The sequence below is a fragment of the Ranitomeya imitator genome, chromosome 2 (assembly GCF_032444005.1).
Source record: "Ranitomeya imitator isolate aRanImi1 chromosome 2, aRanImi1.pri, whole genome shotgun sequence".
Classification (NCBI taxonomy): domain Eukaryota; kingdom Metazoa; phylum Chordata; class Amphibia; order Anura; family Dendrobatidae; genus Ranitomeya; species Ranitomeya imitator.
In genome coordinates, this window is record NC_091283.1 from 484,096,854 (window position 1) to 484,110,031 (window position 13,178).

A 13,178-nucleotide genomic window follows, 5' to 3' on the forward strand; every position below is an offset into this window, starting at 1 on the left:
ACTGATGGGTGACGGCCATCTCCGCTGTCTGGAGAACAGGATCAATGGCGGTGAGTATGCCATAGTGTGGAGTTAGTCATTTTACAATAGGAGCCTAGAAGCAGCACCTGATCTGCACTTACTAAAAAGGTCCTTAAATTGTACGACAATATCTAGCAACTAGTGCAGATTTTACATTATGGTGAAGAATTCACATCTGGTCTGTACTCGCCAACCTAAAGGATCTCTTCTTTGTTCTAGCTCTTCCTGCACAGACACTACCCCCGGCTCCATCTCCTCTGTTACAGCGTCATGTCGTTTGGCCTCTCCAGGACGTTGGTCCCACGTTTCTTCACTCTGCTCCTTCGCATCCTCTGAACTTTCATCATCTGTAAGACGAGGGCATTTATGGACAATGTGGATGGTAGAGAAAATATCAGTTACATAAAGGAATCTACAAATGGCAAGGATAAAACATGGGTAGATGCTGTATTTGTGGCCCGATAATTTAGGCCAGCCATGCACATTACATCGGTGGGTCCAGCCACCCATGAATGTGTTCTCAGTAAGAACAGAAGAGTTGTCTGGTGGCAACTTATCTCCCCAACAAGAAAAGCATTGGGCAACTGAAATTCCCCTGCTTGATCTTAATCCCCACCTTGACGTCTGCCTTCAGTGAATAGAGGGTAGGCCCCAATACACATTAGATCGTCACTGCCCTATCCATCTAGGCATGTGGCCAGCTTTACATCTCATGACTTCATATACCTATGTACAATCATATGCTATATAAAATCTGTATACATAACATACTATCTATATAGTCAGAAAGGAAAATCGGACTCCTGTTTTGGGTTCCCTTCCTTACTATTTTCTGCAGATCATTTGGGGCCTGCAGCTTACAGAACACCAAGTGCTCACACAGGACGTCAGCGTCCCCAGCAGAAGAAGCAAGATGACGTCACCACATCGCTCCACCTGTGCTTGGTGCCAACACCAGGGGCTCACACAGGACGTCAGCGTCCTCAGCAGAAGAAGCAAGATGACGTCACCACATCGCTCCACCTGTGCTTGGTGCTAACACCAGGGGCTCACACAGGACGTCAGCGTCCTCAGCAGAAGAAGCAAGATGACGTCACCACATCGCTCCACCTGTGCTTGGTGCTAACACCAAGGGCTCACACAGGACGTCAGCGTCCTCAGCAGAAGAAGCAAGAGGACGTCACCACATCGCTCCACCTGTGCTTGGTGCTAACACCAAGGGCTCACACAGGACGTCAGTGTCCTCAGCAGAAGAAGCAAGAGGACGTCACCACATCGCTCCACCTGTGCTTGGTGCTAACAGAAAGGGCTCACACAGCACGTCAATGTCCCCAGCAGAAGAAGCAAGATGACGTCACCACATCGCTCCACCTGTGCTTGGTGCTAACAACAAGGGCTCACACAGGACGTCAACGTCCCCAGCAGATCGCTCCACCTGTGCTTGGGTGCTAGCTGTGTAAGGGAGGACTCGTCACAATTTTTCCCTGAGGTATTAATGCTTTTGAACAGCCAGTCAAGAAATTGTCACTTTTTAATGAGCACATTATTACTTTTGAGGGGCATTTGTAGCATTATTACTTTTCTTGGTGGCAGAGCACTTAGAAGACATTGTCACTTTTCGAGGGATTAATTAATTAATTAAACCCTTTAAATTGCAAAGGAGGCATCATTACTTTCTGGGGGCGCTCTAGGGACAATATTTGTCAAGATGGAATTCTAAGGGCATTATTACTTATAGGTGGCACGCTGAAGAATTCTTAGTTTATAGGGGGCAGACACAGCAGTATTTTTTTTTAAATTATGTATCCTGTAATTCTTAGGGGCACAGGGGGGAATTTATTACTTGCTATTATTGTCTACTACCAGGGACACGCTATAGAGCACCATTTGCACTTTTTTAGGGGGTTTATGTGGCATAATTTGGGGTAGTTATAGTAATGGAACCAATATTTCTGGAGTACAGAATTTGGGGAAACTTTGAGACATCGCAGGTGCAGTGATGGAATAAATGGGGTGGCAATAGGCATACACTGAGCAGAAACGGGATGAGAAGTCTCTGTAGGTGCTAGAAATGTAAGAAGTCAAATATGTTCCTGTTCGAAACTCTGCAGACCAGTTGTGGCCACAAGAAGTCATCAGGGTGGTCTGGGCCAGATGGAAAAAAAGGAAAAAGCAAAAACTCCCAATAGAAAGAACATTACTAGTGAGCCACTATATCTAACGCTTCTGTAGTCACTTGGATGGTCTGAAGGACTGGCATCTAACACTATATGGTCACTGTATGCTGGTACGATCGGTCTTATTCAGTGAAGTGCCCATTATACTTACTAGGGCGCACCTATGTAGCCACAAACTAGCATAATCTGGCTTGGGGCCCCACACAGATGTATTGTGCCCCCCTTTACTGAAGCCCTAATTTACACCACTGACCTGATACGTCGAAGAAAACCATCAAAAACAGGAGCAATATTTGTTGAACAGATGTATTTACTGTATCCACTGAACATAGAACCAGACCGCTACAGTTTTTTATCTTATGGATACAATAAAATATTTAATTTTTTTCCACTGACGGCAATCAGTGATTTGTAATACTATAATGAGCAGAAACAGGAAATATATTAGGAAACTAGAAGCTCTCTTTAAATAAAACCAGTAAATCCCTTTAAGCAGCTACATGCGTCTGTGTGTGTATTTGCTTTCTGTCTGCATTGTATTCATAAGCCAGGCTGCAATATTGGCTCACTTGCAGAGGTTTCTTTCATATGGAAGATAGCTGCTCTCTAGTGATAAGATAAACTTTCACCAGGCTACAGTATATCCGCTTATCTGCCAGATCTTTAAACTTTAACCCTTTAGGCTATAAAAAAGTAATAATCTGCTCATATACAGAGTCACAAAGGTACCGTAGTCTAGGTGAAGCCAAGGCTGCTTGTAAAACCTTGTATATACTGTATATCTCAGTCTACAAAATACTGCCAACATATCACCGCCATATACTTGCAAAATAACAGTTGTGAAATCAAATAGCCAAATAACAATACAAACAGCATACTGCTAAAAAACACTGGGTGCTTTTATTTTTCCCCTTGAGTTCACATTCTTGGGGGCTCCGTATTAATCTTGGGCTGACCACTTATAAAGCACACTATGCCATGATTAAGAAGCATGCTTCGGTTCGGAATGCGTTAGCGTAGATCCTACAATGTTCTTGCTATGTTTTTATAGATGATTTATTATATATTGTTGTTATTGATTATTAAAATATGAAGCTTATATTGTTAATACTGCTAATGATCTTAATGTTATTCTTGCACGCCCCTCATTAAGATTGGCGTCCAAATTAATGGCCTCAAAGGGGAATTCCCATCTCCAATACATTATCTCAATATGTAGTAGTTGCAATCATAATAATATAAGCACATACCTCCTTTTTCAAATGTAATATAGTTCTTCTGATTAGCTATGTTGCTTACCCCATGTGCAGGGCATTGCAGTTGCTTAGGTATCCATGGTTATGGCGACTAATGTAACGATAGCTAGATAGTTGTTAGTGGTCCTAACCATGAGTATCTAAGCTTCTGCAATGCCCTGCCCTCGGGGTAAGAGACATAGCTAATCAGAAGAACTACACAACATTTCTACTACATATTGGGATAGGATTTTGGAGATGTGAATACCCCTTTCATAAATCAAAGTTTAAAAAAATAAGTGGAGAGGTCATGTTTGAGGTTTTGTAATAGAGGAGCGTCCACCTACCATTGCTGGCCTCGAAAAAGGAGTCTGGGGGACGTGGCATGTCAGGGATGACATCATACAGGGGACGGAAATGCTCAAACATCTCCGGTGATGTGTCTTCCAAGGGGATTGTGTCTATAATCTGATACATACAAAACAGAAGGGTTTTCACTGTTACCATATAGATTAGTCCAGTACATATTAAAGTCCTGCATGTCAAGAAAACATGTAAAGGCATGAGAAAGGTCTACGTTCTCCAGTACGTAATGTATTTGGTGTATACCGGTATATATCAGCAAAACTGATTAACCATTAAGCTGACTGACCTAGCTCTGCCTCCGCATGCCCTGACCAGAGCAGAATGGCTTGCTATTCCACCTTTGGCACCCAGGGCATATTATATTTTCTACCCGCCATGGCGGTGTAGTTCATGTGGGCCAGTACGTATACCACTCGCTAGATTCTCATGATGCAACAAAGTCTATGGCGACTATCTTGAACTACCACACCCCTATGGGGTGATCCGTAGACTAATGCTATGGCTATATAATGGACATAATATCAGAACCTCATGTTCGTGGCTGATAATAAACTGTCGGGAATAAGGTGACATCAGATGGGACCCGCGTCATGACATTGGCTTTATTCAATTTCTCCACCATTATCAGACAAGACATCACACGTCATATACTGTACCTTTTGTGCCACCATTTTCATTTCTCGGATATAAGCACACATGGCGTCCTCTTGACTCATATCACCAAGCTTGCTCCAGGCATCCCTGCAAAAGACATACCAAAATAATGTATGCAAATTGCCGAAGAGGGGCTTAAACTCTAGCGCCGCCCACAATCATAAAAGTCAATATCAACCCTTTAATGAGTCTTGCCACCTGACTTAGGATAAAAGCCTAACAGGCATCTCAATTTGAAGAGACATGTTTCGGGGGTGGTGCCCTTCCAATAAGAGGCACTAGCGGTCAAGCACTCTTCCTCTCTGAAAAGACAATTTGCATATTTAATTTCCCAGGAGCTTTTCATGGCCTATAAGTCTCCTTACACTGACATGTCACTTCACAAGGAGAAAGGTTACCCCTTAGACCAAAATAATGCAAGCTGGTAGGCAAAAAAGGAGAATTGTCCAGTGGAAATTAAGAGCCAGGATGCATGGAATGAATCCTCCTGGGACCCTCCTATAATATATTAGAGAAAACGCTGATCTGGGTCGTATATATACGCTGACCTGTGCTGTGTATATTGCTTAGTGCTCACCACTGTTTCACTTCTGCCTTTGCCGTATTCTGCATACATTTGCTAATGTCTGTACAAGCTTTATTGCCAGTCCCTAAAGAGGCCCGATAACTTGCCATAAATATGTATTTTTTACCTAATGCAAGTTGCAATTTTCTCCTGAATTTGGCATTATTTTTTGTTCCTGCTCCTACACCCAGACAATGGAGAACCATGCCCACTTGGATAACAAGATTAGATGTATAGATAGGGAAGAGGGGGCCCTATATAAGGAACGGAAAGGCGCACAAAAAAAAGAAAAACAACTTTAGATTCAGGAGCACAGTAGCATTTACACTAGGTACAAAAAAAAATACCTGTTTATGGTAAGCGACAGGTGCTCGTTAAAGGGGTTGTCTCATTATAAAAACACTTTAAGAAACCCTGCTGCTGGGGAAATGTAGCATTACATAGCATTCATAATTTAGTTATCCAAGTATACATGAACAGGTCGAATGTGCCAACACTTATCGCCACTCCACTCTTTCTCACAAATGAGAATTCTGGCCCTTTAAGACGTTCACATACGGGCACATGAAATAAAGTATAGTGTTCATACCACTTGTACTTCCCGATAGGATCCCAGAACCCGGGGCGAGTTATATTGCAGGGTCCCATGGTAGCCTGCTTGTAGTAGCTGTAGAATCTGAGCATTTCTTCATATGACGGCCGGTAAGCGCCTAGGGGAACCAGGATGAAAAGTCCAGTCATTCAGGGGATGGGGAGACAGGAGGTGAATACACATAGGACCCTATACACAGAGTAAGGTGAGAATGATAAGCAAAGGTGGCTTTTATATGTCTTCCTCTTTACATCTGTCTAGATATATTCTTTTTGCACTTCTATCTACATGACCCGCCTATAATTGTAGTTTGGATAAGTGGAAACCAGGACATGGTGTCAGAATAATGGACAGCATACAAGTAGAAAGCCGTCAGCGGTGTTAAAGGGATTTTCCTACAAACAAAGTTCATTTTAATCAATACATCTTGGAGTAATAAAAATTTCCACAATTGGATGTGTTTAAAAAAAATGTCCCTGTGCTGAGATAATCCTATAAATGTGCCCCTGCTGTGTACTGTGTAATGGCTGTGTCTGACCGTACAGGGACATGGTCTGATCATACCACAGCTCCTGGGCAGGGGAAGGACACAAAAGAGAGTATACAGACAGTAGTAGCAGAGCCGATCGAGTTGTGCCAGCTTCTAGTCTCCAATGGAGACTATTACAGCATGCCGAAAGTAAAAAATGTGTTTAAAAATATATATTTATATATATAATTGTCTAAGGGTTTTTCTGTCAAACTGTCCTGGAAATCCCGCGTCTCTGATTGGTCGAGGCCACCAGGCCTCGACCAATCAGCGACAAGCACAGCATGGCGACGATGATGTCATAAAGGTTGCCTCAACCAATCAGCGACATGCATATTCTAGAATACCCGATGCGTTAGAATCGGGCCACAATCTAGTATATATATATATATATATATATATATATATATATATATATATATATATATATATATATATATATATATATATATATATATATATATATATTCTAACGCATCGGGTATTCTAGAATATGCATGTCCCCGTAGTATATGGACAATGAGGATTCCAGAATTCGCGGCAGTCTGTGCCCGTCGCTGATTGGTCTAGGCAACCTTTATTACATCATTGTCGCCATGGCAACCATTATGACATCTACGTCGATACTGTGCCCGTCGCTGAATCAGAAACGTGGGACTTCTACGTCCTTTATGACATCAGCGGCCTCGACCAATCAGAGACGCGGGATTTCCAGGACAGACAGACAAACAGACAGACAGACAGACGGAAAAACCCTTAGACAATTATATATATAGATATATATATAAAAAAATGAACCTGATCGCTAAACGGCGTAGTGAGAAAAAAAGTCAAAAAGACAGAATTAGGTTTTTTTTTTGGTCGTCGCAACATTGCATTCGAGCAAAAGATCGTATCTGCATCAAAATAGTATCATTAAAAACGTCAGCTCGGCACACAAAAAATAAGCCCTCACTCGACCTGAGATCGCGAAAAATGGAGACGCTATGGGTATCAGAAAATGACAATTTTTTTTTTTTTTTAAAGCAAAGTTTGGAACCTAGACATATTTGGTGTCTATGAACTCGTAATGACCCGGAGAATCATAGTATCAGGTCAGTTTTAGCATTTAGCGAACCTTGCAAAAAAGCCAAACAAAAAAACAAGTGTGGGATTGCACTTTTTTTTTGCAATTTCACAGCACTTAGAATTTCTTTCCCGTTTTCTAGTACACGTCATGGTAAAACCAATGGTGTCGTTCAAAAGTACAACTCGTCCTGCAAAAAAATAAGCCCTCACATGGCCATATTGACGGAAAAATAAAAAAGTTATGGCTCTGGGAAAGACGGGAGCGAAAAACAAAAACGCAAAATCGAATAAAGCTCCGGTAATGAAGGGGTTATTGACCAAGATATCTTGAAGCACCTGGGGCAAAAACGACCCTTGGTACCACGGGGAGGACGTCACCTGCCCTCCCGTCATTGTTTTTATACCTATATAGCATCATTACTTTGCTCTATCACTGCCCCTCCATACTGTCCTCTCCTATGGCAGGGAGGCTGGTGGGGTGTGCTGGTATATAGGTCCATAAATCATGGAGGAGTAGGGATATAATGAGTGCGATGCATTACAGACACATAACTAGTAGCATGAAGGGACATTACATGGACTTGTGACATAACACGGGGTCACATAGGGCTTTACATACCGTTTTTTGGCAAGCTCTGAATAACGGACACAGCTGCATTAAATTGCCTCTGGTATCCAGTTTCATCCTGATCCGTCCCCATGGGTCCAGAACGCAGAGCTGCACAATCCCAGACTGCAGCGTACAAAGCTTCCTCTACAGGACAAAAGTGCTGCCAGGTACTGCCGTGGCACTGCTCCGCTGCACCATGCCCTGATAACAGGTGAACTCTAATCCGCCTGTTGACTTGGTTTGTAGAAAAAAAGACAATGAGAAGACAAAAACCTACAAGATACAGAACCATAAAGAAAAGCATTGCTGTAGAACACGTGGCAATCTCTCTGTAGTGAAATCTGGGAAATAATGATGAAAACCATCAAACTATCACTGCAGCAATCACAGGAGTGATCACCCAGCTTTCCAAGAGTCCTGAATGGCAAACAGATCCCTGCATACCTAGCGGAGTGAGAACCTGGATTAGGACTGCAATAATGGCCAAATTAGTGGCCAAACCGAAGAAGGTAGAACTAAAAACAAGAACGGAGATTTCTCCATTAATTTTTATTTTAGAGTGAAATATTATTTAGGCCAAATTCAGAAGTCTAGAAATTATGATCAGAGGAAGGACTTTGATGTCTGGAGCAGCCTTGGGTCTCCTAATCCAAACTCAACAACCTCGAGTCAGGCCAAGAGCCCATCCAAATATCATGTGCCATGCTAGGACACTTTTTCCATATTCAGCATTATAAGGAGGAGATCTACATTAAATTACCTGCACACATAGTGGATTTTCACAGCAAAATCCCGGTGTGTTGCAAGCGGATTTGATAGTAAATTGCAGGGCTGTGGAGTCAGAGTCGGAGCCCATTTTGGTGGAGTCGGAGTCATGGAAATTGAGGAGTCGGAGGTTTGGCTTACCGACTCCATAACCCTGGTAAATTTCATTGCAAAGTGAAAAATCTGCAAAAAAAATTTTCACAGCAGATCTTCCATGAAGGAAAGATGGATTCTGACTATTTGTTATAGGCCCAGGACAAGTCATTGATTTTTATGAACCCCCACACAGTAGGCTCCCCTAAACAGTGCCACCCAGACTGTGTTAGTGCCAGAGAAGTGCATTACAGGCACATTACCTGATGCCAGTCACAGTGCGGTGTTCATGAGTCTATTGAGGGTTTCTGTCCCTGAAAGACAGGATCCAGACGTGCCAACAATGAAGCCACTGACTTCAGTTAGGCAAATGAGTCCAAAACATAAAACTCTACTGAAAATGAACGTTTATTCTGCTATCGGGCCAGGCTAAAAAGACGCACACAGCCAAAAAAAGGTCAGCAGGAGTCCAAAATTTCCTGTTTTGGATTAAATTTCACTTGTAACTTTCACAGTCCAAGTGTAGTACAAGGGTCTCCTGCCCCTAGCGTAACAGCCTCATATATGCCCATGAGGTTGTGGAGTTCGGGTCAGAAGACCCAAGGCCGGTCCAGGCATCACGACCCATACTCGAACCTTGAATATCATTTGTGTGAAACCAGCCTAACTAAAATCAATGGTTTCATCAGAGGCCCTTCTGAATCCTGTTTTTCGGGAATTAAGGTAAAAGCCCCCAACAGAGTCATGAGCGGTGAAACAGACATGATCTGAGGATAGCCTTCAAGTGCTGTCAAGCGGTTGCAGCCAATACAAGATTTTCCGACCTGATAATATCCAGCGATGTCATCCACCGGAGCTGGGAGCAATGACTGCACTAGAGTGGTGAGGTGTAATGCCATCATCATAGAAGACAGAGGAGTCCATCAGCTCCCTACACTGATTATTAGTGGGATGGAAAGCGATCTGTCAGACCATCTATAGTAGACAGGGGCACAGAAACATTTTTAGGGTAAGTTCACACTGGGTGAGTGCTTGAGTGGAAAGAGGCTGCAGCAAAATGCTGCTTTTTTTTGCAGTGCTTTTGATGTGTTTTTTGCATTCAATTCAATGAGTGAAAAACGCTGAAATACTGCTGAAAGTGACATGCTCTAGGTCCAAAAAACCATGCAAAGCACAAAATACTGATGACAAAAACCAATGTGTGTGCATGAGATTTCTGAAATCTCATAGACATAGCTGGTATTGTAAAACGCAGCTGAAAATTAGCATAAAAAAGCAGCAAAAAAGCCCAGTGTGAACTTAACCTTAAAAGAGTTTCAATGCAGATTTTCTCCTCCACTACACACGTAGAAAAGCAGCACATTAGGCTCGTACCCGCTGTAAACATTTTACATTGAAAGGATCATAATATTTTTCTCTATTAGTAGAAGCATGTACAGGCGGATTTACGTGATATAGGGCAGGGAGAATTAGATAAATGTAAAGTATCTATGATTCCATAGACGGTGGGGTTTCGACAAGAAGTGTGGCATCGATAGATATCTAAAGACGTCCACCCTAGTGATTTTTATTCTCAGGAGCGTGAAAGAACGGTTTACTACAGACGTGAACACCTTGGGAATGCACACTGGAAAACAACCGATACAACTAACGGATGGGGGAATGGTCGTCCCACAGCAGCAGCGGTGTACAGAGGTGGCGAATGCAGTAAGTGGTAGGACAAGCCCTGCCCTATATCAGAGAGCGCAGATATTTCACAGATTACTGACATCTTGTATGGGTAAGATAACACATGGCGTATTTAGTGCGGATTTGCGTGCAGAAAATCCACAGAATAATCAGTAATGTTAGCGAGATCCCAACAAATCTGATCTACACGTCTCAGACAACTGCCGCACAGAAGCCAATCTGCGATTCGGATTGTAATGTCTGCAGCGCAGGGCTGTGGAGTCAGAGTCGTGGGGTCGGTGTCATGGAAATTGTGGAGTCGGAGGTTTAGCTTATGGACTCCACAGCCCTGCTGCAGTGGGTCAAAACTTTTGTGCATTTTTCAGACCATAAATGTCGGACAGGTAAAAATGACCTAAACATTTTTTGATGGAGGACTGGAGTCATTATCCATTTCAATCAAGCTCACAACCTCCCTCAGAGGCGCTAGGAGGCTTTAAAGGGAACCTGTCATCTGATTCATGATGGAAAAAACCACGGGCTGCATGGATCAGAGTCGGGATACATGATTTCAGTCATGTTTCAGATACACTCGTATACTTTAATGATTTAGTAGGGGGCCATAGCCAGACATGAGACTGGTCCGGTTCCACCCTGGCCGGATCATCCGAGCCCTGCTACAGGTGACGGACAGGTCTCTCAGCTGTAACACCCAAGATCGGATTCATGCTGCCCACGATTTGGCAGCATCAATCAGATGACAGGTTCCCTCAAAAGTGCCCAAGGGGGTTTCTCCAGCTGCAGACCCTTATGTCGGACAATAGACATTAGAAAGCACTTATTAGTTGGGTTTTCCATATTAGCATAGCAGTCATTTTAGATGAGTAGACATATTATTTAATTAAAGAATAGGAGGTATGGGTCAATTGAGGTCTACAACCTACGATCTACGGCAGTAGTCTCCAACATGCGAGTCTTCAGCTGTTGCAAAACTACCGTAAGTCCAATTTAACATATGCAAGTTTTGTGGTCTGATGCATGGACCGGCCACTGGTCTCCTGACCCGAACTCTACAGGTTCTTATATGCCTGTAAGGCCTCATTCACATGTCCTTGTTGTAGCCGTTTTTTTTTCACTGATCGAAATAGAAGGAAGAAGGGGACGGGAAGAAAAACATTAGACTCGAACAAAGACGACCCAGGAAAACATACTCAGAAGGGAGGTAAGAACATTTCTAAAACAATCCACAGTGAGGAGATTGGAACAAAACAAAATCCTCTAAACTGCATGCTCGCAAACGCCAGAAGCCTGACAAACAAGATGGAAGAACTAGAAGCAGAAATATCTACAGGTAACTTTGACATAGTGGGAATAACCGAGACATGGTTAGATGAAAGCTATGACTGGGCAGTTAACTTACAGGGTTACAGTCTGTTTAGAAAGGATCGTAAAAATCGGAGAGGAGGAGGGGTTTGTCTCTATGTAAAGTCTTGTCTAAAGTCCACTTTAAGGGAGGATATTAGCGAAGGGAATGAGGATGTCGAGTCCATATGGGTTGAAATTCATGGAGGGAAAAATGGTAACAAAATTCTCATTGGGGTCTGTTACAAACCCCCAAATATAACAGAAAGCATGGAAAGTCTACTTCTAAAGCAGATAGATGAAGCTGCAACCCATAATGAGGTCCTGGTTATGGGGGACTTTAACTACCCGGATATTAACTGGGAAACAGAAACCTGTGAAACCCATAAAGGCAACAGGTTTCTGCTAATAACCAAGAAAAATTATCTTTCACAATTGGTGCAGAATCCAACCAGAGGAGCAGCACTTTTAGACCTAATACTATCTAATAGACCTGACAGAATAACAAATCTGCAGGTGGTTGGGCATTTAGGAAATAGCGACCACAATATTGTGCAGTTTCACCTGTCTTTCACTAGGGGGACTTGTCAGGGAGTCACAAAAACATTGAACTTTAGGAAGGCAAAGTTTGAACAGCTTAGAGATGCCCTTAATCTGGTAGACTGGGACAATATCCTCAGAAATGAGAATACAGATATTAAATGGGAAATGTTTAAGAACATCCTAAATAGGCAGTGTAAGCGGTTTATACCTTGTGGGAATAAAAGGACTAGAAATAGGAAAAACCCAATGTGGCTAAACAAAGAAGTAAGACAGGCAATTAACAGTAAAAAGAAAGCATTTGCACTACTAAAGCAGGATGGCACCATTGAAGCTCTAAAAAACTATAGGGAGAAAAATACTTTATTTAAAAAAATAATTAAAGCTGCCAAAAAGGAAACAGAGAAGCACATTGCTAAGGAGAGTAAAACTAATCCCAAACTGTTCTTCAACTATATCAATAGTAAAAGAATAAAAACTGAAAATGTAGGCCCCTTAAAAAATAGTGAGGAAAGAATGGTTGTAGATGACGAGGAAAAAGCTAACATATTAAACACCTTCTTCTCCACGGTATTCACGGTGGAAAATGAAATGCTAGGTGAAATCCCAAGAAACAATGAAAACCCTATATTAAGGGTCACCAATCTAACCCAAGAAGAGGTGCGAAACCGGCTAAATAAGATTAAAATAGATAAATCTCCGGGTCCGGATGGCATACACCCACGAGTACTAAGAGAACTAAGTAATGTAATAGATAAACCATTATTTCTTATTTTTAGTGACTCTATAGCGACAGGGTCTGTTCCGCAGGACTGGCGCATAGCAAATGTGGTGCCAATATTCAAAAAGGGCTCTAAAAGTGAACCTGGAAATTATAGGCCAGTAAGTCTAACCTCTATTGTTGGTAAAATATTTGAAGGGTTTCTGAGGGAT

The 13,178-nt window shown here is 42.4% G+C and overlaps 1 protein-coding gene across 1 annotated transcript in view; it reads right to left on the reverse strand.

Moving 5' to 3' along the window:
* Positions 1 to 13,178, reverse strand: part of ACBD4 (acyl-CoA binding domain containing 4) — a 72,457-nt gene that overhangs the window by 12,591 nt on the left and 46,688 nt on the right. The window contains exons 2-6 of the mRNA XM_069751377.1: positions 7,827 to 8,051; positions 5,608 to 5,728; positions 4,456 to 4,540; positions 3,781 to 3,901; positions 216 to 368 (exon numbers count right to left, since the gene is read on the reverse strand). Coding sequence (XP_069607478.1) covers positions 216 to 368; positions 3,781 to 3,901; positions 4,456 to 4,540; positions 5,608 to 5,728; positions 7,827 to 7,908 — 562 coding nt within the window. The 5' untranslated portion in view covers positions 7,909 to 8,051. The remainder of the gene's footprint in view (positions 1 to 215; positions 369 to 3,780; positions 3,902 to 4,455; positions 4,541 to 5,607; positions 5,729 to 7,826; positions 8,052 to 13,178) is intronic.